This window comes from Lycium barbarum, chromosome 7 (genome assembly GCF_019175385.1).
Source record: "Lycium barbarum isolate Lr01 chromosome 7, ASM1917538v2, whole genome shotgun sequence".
Taxonomy (NCBI): Eukaryota; Viridiplantae; Streptophyta; class Magnoliopsida; order Solanales; family Solanaceae; genus Lycium; species Lycium barbarum.
In genome coordinates this window covers 129,263,246-129,273,086 of record NC_083343.1, presented here as the reverse complement: position 1 = coordinate 129,273,086, position 9,841 = coordinate 129,263,246, and the positions used below count along the sequence as shown (strand labels likewise).

The 9,841-nt window shown below is 35.1% G+C and overlaps 1 protein-coding gene across 1 annotated transcript; it reads left to right on the top strand.

Moving 5' to 3' along the window:
- The first annotated feature begins 2,593 nt into the window (after positions 1–2,593).
- LOC132604379 (uncharacterized) lies at positions 2,594–9,124 on the top strand. Its single transcript, XM_060317867.1, has 11 exons — positions 2,594–2,728; positions 3,078–3,227; positions 3,896–4,045; positions 4,606–4,653; positions 4,804–4,839; positions 4,977–5,063; positions 5,268–5,354; positions 5,851–5,952; positions 6,433–6,693; positions 7,319–7,770; positions 8,117–9,124. The coding sequence occupies exons 1-11, from the start codon at positions 2,602–2,604 to the stop codon at positions 8,771–8,773; spliced, it is 2,157 nt and encodes a 718-aa protein (XP_060173850.1). The 5' UTR covers positions 2,594–2,601; the 3' UTR covers positions 8,774–9,124.
- Positions 9,125–9,841: the final 717 nt, after the last annotated feature.

Here is a 9,841-nt window from a genome sequence, read left to right as displayed (position 1 = left end):
CCGCCTATGTATCTATGGATGCTTTACCAAAAGGCGTTTCTCTCCAACCAAACTCCTAAAAACATTTTTTGAAAAATGTTTTTCGTCAGTAACAAATATTTTGCATCGCTCCTTCGTTAAAAGACCAAAATAGTTGATAAGATGGATGCTCCTTGACCTTTTTTTCTTTACATCGCAGAAAAGAAAGGGCTGTAAACTGTAATGTACAAGAGAAAACTACTAACAATGAGGAGAAAAAGGTGCAACCAGAGAGTTCAAGCTTACATACTATTTGAAGAATGACTTCAAAGTAAAGGAAAATGTAGAGAAAGAAAACTAAAAGGAGAATAACATAACATTTGAGCAAAGAATATAATACAAAATAAAATGCATGTCTTTCAAGTCTAAAGTCAAGTTTTGGCCCCGCACAGTTATGGATTAACAACTTAAAAATAAAACAGTACTTCCCATGAAATTCACGAGTCACACAATTTGCATATTCATACTTGTCACCCAATAAATTTTTGTTTTTATATAGTTCTTGTCAATAGATATCATTTAAAAAATAATTAATCTAAATAGTTGCTCACACAACCGCTTAAACTAAAAATAGGTTGCAGATGTATAATATGCATGTAACGGTATATAGTCAGTGTATAGTGCATGTATATTGGCTAGGAAAAGTAAACAGTAAATCAAGCTAGCTATTTGGTTATAGACCGCTATAAGAATCTCTAGATTTTTCAACTACTAAAGGAGGCAACTTCTGGAATTCCAGCATCTGCAAGACTATAATATAATAATCGCGTTTTGCAACATATAGAGATAATTTTAATCAAATGAGTATAGTTAACTAGATCAATATATGTGAGGTTAAATCAGTATTAGTAACAAGTTGTTATGTCTAAAAACAATGGTAGGATTTGTACAAATATTGAAATGCAAGAAGACTTGCGGTAAAAGCAGGACAAAAAATAAAAGAGTTTCTATCGGTAAAAATTCTTGTGTAGAATAAAGGCAAAAGCAAAAGAGAGATGCCTGGTGATAGCAGCAAGAAGCAAACAAAATGACTAAAGGTCTTGCCCTTGTGTTTTGCATGACATAAGAATAAAGGAAATGGACCTTGCGTGCAACTCGCGACCCCAATGCTAGCTCATGAAGCGAGGATTGACCAAGATCGTACAAGAAGATAACAACTCGTTTTTTTGACTAATGTGGGACACTTAGCACTCGCGCCCTTCCCCTCGTGCCTAGGACTGGACATCTTGTGCATTGACAACATAACATAAAATCCTAACATTAGGTAAACTAAGGAATACAAATGGATCTAGCTCTAACATCATGTGAATTGTCTTACCCCAGAAGCTAGTACACGACGTGAGGATTTTTGGGCACAATGTTAAAGATATAATTAAGTAAATAAAAGTATAACCTTTGTAATAGCTTAAACTTTAAGGTAAGATGGTCACACGATTCAACATGGTATTAGAGAAAGCAAAAGTCATGGTTCAAGTCTCACAGCCATCCTTTGTTCTTATGAATTTTCACATGCTTGACCCATACCCCCACGTGAAGGAGGGTGTTGAAGACTTAATTAAGTAAATTATGTATCACAATTTCAATTGTATTCGACCTACTCTGGCTTTTAACCCAGTCTAAAGTTAATCAGCCGACGAGCATATTTTGTGATTGCCTAAAAATGGATTTAAATTATATGAACGGGAAATATGTAAGATCTTTACACTATTAGGTTACCTAAACCTGTTGTATGAAGTTATCTGCCTTATTTTTCGGATCACCAATTTCACTTAAGAGTTTAACTTAAGTGCACTGACGACGTAAAAAACGTTTCTTTTATATTGATAATGTGAATCTTTCTACATTATTGGTGTATATAAGCTAAATTTTATTTTAGGTCATAGTGGCAAAAGTTATCTTACACTGTCAGAGTAAAGTATTAGATTCTTTAATACTTTACTTTGGGTACTAGAAGAGCCATTACACATGCACCAGCATAGAGGCTTGTAAAGAAATATTTGTTAACAATACGTCTCTCCTAGCAGTATATATAGAATCCATTGGTGACTGGTGAGTGGCATCAACACAATCTGCAAAAACAAGTAGTGCCAATGGACGGAAACATAGAAATTACAGAGGAGATCGACAATGAGGGCGAAGCAATTGAAGTTCAAATATCTGAGGTAGAGAAGATCGACATTGAGTACGAACCAACAATTGAAGATGAAATATTTAATGCATCAATGGAGAAAAATTGGACAAAAGTTCAGAAACTGTACATCGAAAACAAGTCTCTCCGTAAATCCAAACTCAGCAAATCTGAAGATACTGCTCTTCACTTAGCTATCTCTTCTTACAATCCAGATCGAGATGACTCTTTACAGCATCCTCATCTTACTTGTATTGAGAAAATGATTACCAGCGGAAAATCGACTAGGTATCTTAAAACAGAAGAATAAAGAAGGGAACACACCTCTTCACCTTGCAGCAGAACTCGGGAATGTCCCGATTATCGAGTGTTTGGTAAAGTCAACAGACCCTATTCTCATCTGGGAGACCAATTCAGAAGGGGAAACCCCCTTATTCATAACTGCTTATCTGGGTATGCAAGAAGCTTTTCTCTACCTACATAAGTGTGTTCAAGATGAAAAAGAAGAAGGTCCAATTGAACTTTGTAGAAGGAAAGATGGGGATAACATTCTACACGCCGCCATCTCTGGCGAGTACTTTGGTAAGAGCCAACCCCCTAATTTTTTATTTCATTTATTTTATTTTACTTTTGTAAAAATATTATAAAAAATAAAGAAAAAATTCTTACCTACCCCACCCCTACGCCCCAACCACACACACATTTTCTATTTCATAGAGAATATATAATATAACATACATGCAAGATTGGTTCAACAGAAAATATGAATGTTATAGTGAAATATTGTTTTAGAGAGGTTTGATTGTATACAACAACCCAGTGAAATCCCATCACGTGGGGTCTGGAGAGGGTAGAGATTTGACTGTATATGTTTATAATTTCTTCTTTTTATAGATCAGGATAATAGTATTAACAACTTCTCTTGTAACAGAGCTGGCTTTTCAGATAATACATCACTATCCGCGACTTGTCAACTATTACAACACAGAGGGCATGTCTCCTCTACACTTCCTTTCCAGGATGCCTCAAGTATTCAAAAGTGGCAGCCATTTTCGGTTCATAGATAGCATTATCTATTACTGTAAGTCTCCTGTCTGTTCCTTACCGATATTATTACTCCAATTATTCTATCATTATCTTATTCTTCAATTTTTGTTGTTTCTTCTACTTTGGCTATCTTTACCTTTTTTGTCGTCAATATTTTTATTTTCTTCGATTTTTTTTTTCATCAAATATTCTTCAATATTTTCATCACAGCCTTTTACTCTTTATTATTATTATTATTATTATTATTATTATTATGAAGTAAGTTGTTGCATTAAAAAAGCATCAAGAAGATGCATCAATGATTACAATTCATTTGGAAACGCAATTCTTGAGCCAAGGATCTATCGAAAACGGCCTCTCTACCCCGCAAAGATAGGGGTAAGGTTTGCGTACAGCCCACCCTCTCCAGACCCCACTTATGGAATCATACTGGGTATGTTGTTGTTGTGTAAATCTAGTCTTTTTTGTCAAAGATTGGCACAGATAAGCATTCTTATCATGGATCTAAATTATATACACCGGTGGTTTTTACACCACCCAATGCGAATTTCCATGTTGTTCATTAGAAGTCTCTTTATCCTTTATCTCAGTCTAGCATATTTACTGTTTTCTGTAAGTCATAAACATCCAATACTTTAGCATGTTGGTTCACGTTCATCGTTTGTGGAGGTTGTATAGCTAATACTGGGTTCTTTTTTCCAGGCATAAATATCGATGAGCTAAAGCTAATGACATATAAACCTGAAGACAAGGACGACTCAAAACTTAAACTCGGTAGTTATCTCCCAGAGAACTACCAAACACTGGTGGAGTTCTTGGAACTAATTCGGTATCAGGCTCAGAAATTTCGAGGTGGGTAGATTTATAGCAGATTTACAGCATAATCTCCTTATGAAAATGGTCTAACCAAGTGTTTGAGAGACTGTTCTTGGCACTTTCTACCTTAGAGTTTTACATTACCAAGACTGATTTTCTCTTTTCTATCCAAATTATATTACAAAAAAAAAATTTGGGCGTCAAGGGAACAAGTCTAAAGGTACGTGATCAGATAGAAACATTCTACTTTATTAACTCATATTGAAACATTCTACTTTATTAACTCATTCATGTTAACCAAATGATTCGAGCGTTTAACCAAATTATTCAAGCGCCTCAAAAGTGTCTTGTTGGCACTTCGTACCTAAGAATTTTACATGGTCCAAGACTAATTCTCTTTTCTATCTAAATATTACTCAAGCAACTAATGTGAATCCAGAGGAGGTGCCTCCAGGTACGTAATTGTGTATTAAGCCTTTCAGGTTATGTGGACTTGAGCATATATAAGAGGCAAGAAATTATGATTTTTTTTTTCATGATAACTCTTACTAGTACTAACTTAATTTTCTCTTAATTTTCTTTTTCTTCACACCAAGGCCATCAAAGTTATCGTCAAAATGATCCCGAGAATCCCTCAAATAAAGGTGAATGCAGACACATGCATATATACCGCAATTGAAACTAAATATTTACTCAAACTATGATGATTAGTTGATTGCTTATAATTCATCCAAACATGCACACAAAACCTATGAATTTTACACATTCAAAGACTGATTCTCTTTTCTATTCAGATACTACTAACATGAATCAAGACAAGATGTCTCAAGGTACGTGATGTGTAATAAACCTATCAGGTTATGTGCACTTAAGCAGGTTACTTAAGGGGCAAAAGCTATGAAATATATTTTTCCATGAGGATAACTCTTACTAGTACTAACTTATTTTTCTTTTTCTTCACACCTAGACCATCAAAGCGATTGTCAATATGATCCCGAGAATCCTCCGATTAAAGGTGAATGCACAAGCATGTGTATACTGCAGTTGAAACTAGGTATTACCTCAAACTATGATGATTAGATATAATTCATCAAAACATGCACATAAAATATCAAGAAGAAGATGTGTGTGTGATAATGCAGCTATCAGGTTATATGCACTTATCAGGTTACTTAAGGGGCAAAAGCTATGAAATATATTTTTCCATGAGGATAACTCTTACTAGTACTAACTTATTTTTCTTTTTCTTCACACCTAGACCATCAAAGCGATTGTCAATATGATCCCGAGAATCCTCCGATTAAAGGTGAATGCACAAACATGTGTATACTGCAGTTGAAACTAGGTATTACCTCAAACTATGATGATTAGATATAATTCATCAAAACATGCACATAAAATATCAAGAAGAAGATGTGTGTGTGATAATGCAGGAACCTTTCGATTTATTAACTCATTCTTGTCGAGTTAAGAAGTACACCAATCTCTTTTTGACAATGAACTGCCAAAAGATTTGAGCATCTCCTCAGGAGAGTGTTGTTTAAATGTTGGCACTTTGTAACTAAGAATTTTACACATTCAAAGACTAATTCTCTTTTCTATCCAGATACTACTGGAGCAACTAATGTGAACCTACTTTCTACCCACTATAAGATTTTACATTAGCAAAAAGACAACAAAATATACGACCATACTGATTTTCTGTCGAACTAAAAGCATTGAGCTCCTTTGTCAGTTTGTTTCCAAGTTATGTGAACATTTTCTATGTGAAGAACATTGAAAAAAAAATACACAAAATTCTCCAACATGTTTCTGCTAACAACTAATCTTTGGAATTTCAGCTAAAGGGAAGATAAACGGCAAATTGTTTCCACCCAATTACAGCATCTTTATCGAGTTTCTCAAATGTCTAATGAAGATTGTGCTAATTGTATTGGGTATTGGTAAGAATTATTCTTAGAAATTTCTCTTTTATTAAGCATAGATTTCTTAACTATTGAGTGCAACGATAATAATTCTAACAGAATCAGACTTACTATTCTTTTTAAGAATGTAGTTCTCATTCCTTTCTGATATATGTTCTGCTTCCACACTTTCTAATATATTTTCTCTTCCTTCCCAAACAAACATTAACAGTTGTAGATTAGAACATAAAATTCTACGACAAAGAAAGAAAGAAGGTGGTTTGACAAATTCAAAGGCCTAGACCCTCATAAATGATCCTTCAACAGTCCCATCTATCGCAACAAATTGAACATCTAAGGGACTGAGTTAAAAAAAAAAAAAAAAAAAAAGGCCCATCTTTTTTCATATTTTAAATTTGAAGTAATTTCTGAAACTTAGTTTGCCTCCTTTTTTTTTTTCTTTTTTCTTTTTTTTCTTTCCACATCATGTCATCAGGTCTCAAATCTTGTTGCATGCAGGACTCCAAAGGATTAAAAAATTAGAGGAAACAAAAAAGAAAAATAAAAGGGGAGTTCAAATTATGGAGTTGATGATTAAGAAAGAAGAACGTTACAAATTCAATAAACGTACTGGGGAAAAGCCAGAAGATAGGGACCACCATAGTCAAGTCCTTGCACCTCCTACAAAACCTCCCCCAATAGTTGAGGATGATGATAAAGAGGACGAAGACCAGAGAACTTCAAGCACAGATGAGAAAAAGAAAGATGATCCCAAGTCCGGTAAAGAATCTTTTTTACTTCCGGTACTACTTGTGTGGCACAAAAAACTTTGTTATGTGTCATCAAGACTTTGCAATTTTAACAACTCGAGATCTATCACGTAAAAATGCTGAAAATTTGTTCTAGTATTTCCAAACTATGATCAATTTTCTTCTTTTTACAGCAGTCATATAGTCTGCTGGGCCAAATTTCTAAAATCACCTTATTTTGAAAATAAAAAGTACTTTTGATGACAAGTCGTTTGTTTTTGGCTAATTAATTTGAAAAACACTTTTAAGCAGCAATTAGTGTTTGGCCAAGCTTTTAAAAAATAAGAGCGCTTCTAAGTGTATTTTCGCCAAAGAGCTTTAAAAAAATACTTGGGGGAAAAACTACTTTCTTCAGCTTCTCAAAAACAAGTTCTACTTCTGCTTTTACTCAATAGCAGTTTTTCTTCTCCTAAAATCTTGGCCCCCGACACCTCAACTCTGAAAAAGGAAAAAAACACTATTTTGAAAGGAAAAAAAACTCTTTTAAAGGGGAATAAAAACACTTCTGATCTTGGAGAAACTTGACCAAACGGGCTATCAATCAGAAGCTATACGTTAGCTAAAAGCAACTAGAATAACTATAGTTCTAAATACAGAGTCGTCCAAGCAAACCAAGGAGACAACCTTATTAGAGGAGGCATCAAGGATGGGTATTGTAGAGATGGCAGAGAAGATCCTTAAAATTTTCCCAACAGGCATTCAAGATACGGACTCTAAAGAGTTGTCCAAACCGACCAAGGAGACACCCTTATTAGTGGCATCAAGGATGGGTATTCTAGAGATGGTAAAGAAGATCCTTAAAGAATTCCCAATAGCCATTCAAGATACGGACTCTGAAAAGAAGAACCTACTGCTTTTGGCTGTAGAGCATAGGCAAACAGAGGTCTATAATTGGTTAATACGAAAAAAGTATCCAAAGCACGTGTTTTATCAGGTGGATAAAGAAGGAAACAATGCGCTGCACCTAGCCGCAAAGTTCCAGAAGCTGGATGTGTGGCGCATCCCTGGTTCCGCTCTACAGTTGCAAGGCGAAAGGAAGTGGTACAAGGTAAGAGATCTTTAACATCCAACCATCTCTTCATATCACAAAGGATTATCTTTAAAGGGCTTTTTCCTTTTTTGGAATGTCGGCCAAAATTAATGACTGTCGTTAATAAAAATATACAAAACATATGCACTGATTATGTATATTATATGTATATTTATGTATACAATATGCATATTATATGTATATTTATACTTAAATACACAAAACCTATACATTTGCTGGTTATTTTGTAAGTTATATCCCCGAAAGACATTGGACCGTAATGATCTCTAACTTGAATACATAACATGTAAATTTTCATCAAAAAAATACACTAACATGTAAAGATTTTCTTATCATAATGCAGTATGTCAAGCAAACTTTGCCACGACAGTCATATGTTCGTTATAACAAGAAAGGTCAGACACCAAGACAGGTCTTCATAGAGACGCATGCAACGTTACTCAAAGATGGAACTGAATGGCTCGTCAAAACCGCCGAATCATTCTCTGTCATTGCAGCACTGATTGCTACAGTTGCATTTGCTACGTCTTCCCAAATCCCAGGCGGTCCCGATGACAGTGGCTATCCACACTTTGAAAATCAACCTGCTTTTGACGTGTTCTCTGTATCATCACTTGTTTCTCTTTGCTTCTCTGTCACGGCCCTGGTGTTTTTCTTGGCTATCCTCACATCTCGATGCCAACACAATAAATTCGAGAAAGACTTGCCAAGAAAGTTGCTCCTTGGATTAACTTCGCTTTTTGCATCAATAACCACAATCTTGATCTCATTCTGTGCTGCCCATTTCTTTGTCCTCCGTGATAAGTTCAAGAATGCGGCACTTCCAATATATGCGGCAACATGCATACCCGTGGTGTTTTTTGCATTAATTCAATTCCCTCTCTATGTTGATCTCATAAGGTCATACATCCAAAAGCGGCCTCTTCGTAGCTATAAGGTGTTCTATACAGATTCCTCAGTAGCAGATCAGAAGAAAGAAGGTAAAGAAAAGGAGGACTAAAACAGAGAGAAATTATGACAAGAGCTGAGCATTGCGCGGTTTCCTACTTTAGTTCCAAATAAGACTGGGTTGTTTTGTGTTAAAAGATGACAAGTTCAAGAAAGGTTTTTATTCGTCGAGAGGACGCGAGGTGGAGATATCATTTTTCTATGTATCCTGAATAAACTTACACTTTTTGTTGCATGATTTCATATACCTTGTTTTCTAAATGTTGTTTGATAATTTATGTGGCCTTAAAGGAGTCTTAGGGAACTTATCATATCTAGATAGCATGAAAAAGGTAATATCCTATTTGTAATCCTATTGAATAAAGAAAAAGATCAGCTTTTCAAGGATCAATTTTTATCCAAATATGACTACTCCCCGGCAAACCTCGCTCAAGCTCTATTTAATTTGGATTATAGCTTGTCCATTGAAAGACTGATAGAATGTAGATTTAGGGACACTACAAGTGACAGGGAACCAGATCGGATTATCATATCTAGACAGCGCGGAAAAGGTATTACCCTATTTGTAATCCTATTGAATAAAGAAAAGAAAAAGTTCAGCTTTTCAAGGATCACTTTTTATCCAAATATGACTAAAATGCAAATAAAAAGATTACTCCACGGCAAACCTCGCTCAAGCTCTATTTACTTTGGATTATAGCTTGTCCATTTAAAGAGTGATAGATAGGCTGTTTCCGAAAGACTATGGCTAAAGTAACGCATAACAAATGATGGAAGTTTATTGCGAGGGAATAAAAGATTGGCGTTCATTGACATAGAGAGAGCATATGATCGAGTACCTAGAAAGGTACTTTGGTGGCAGTTGGGGAAGAAGGGAATTTATATTAAATATATAAATGACATAATGGACATGTATTTAGAAGCCATCACTAGCGTAAAAATAGCAGTAGGAGAAGCAAAGATATTTCTCATAACCCTGAGTTTAGACCCAGGGTCTGGTACTTGTTTACCCTTGTGATGCATGAGTTAATCAACACAATACAAGATTAGGTTTCATGTTTTATGCTATTGCTAATGATAATGTGCTAAATGACGAAACCAATGATGGTACCTAGTAACT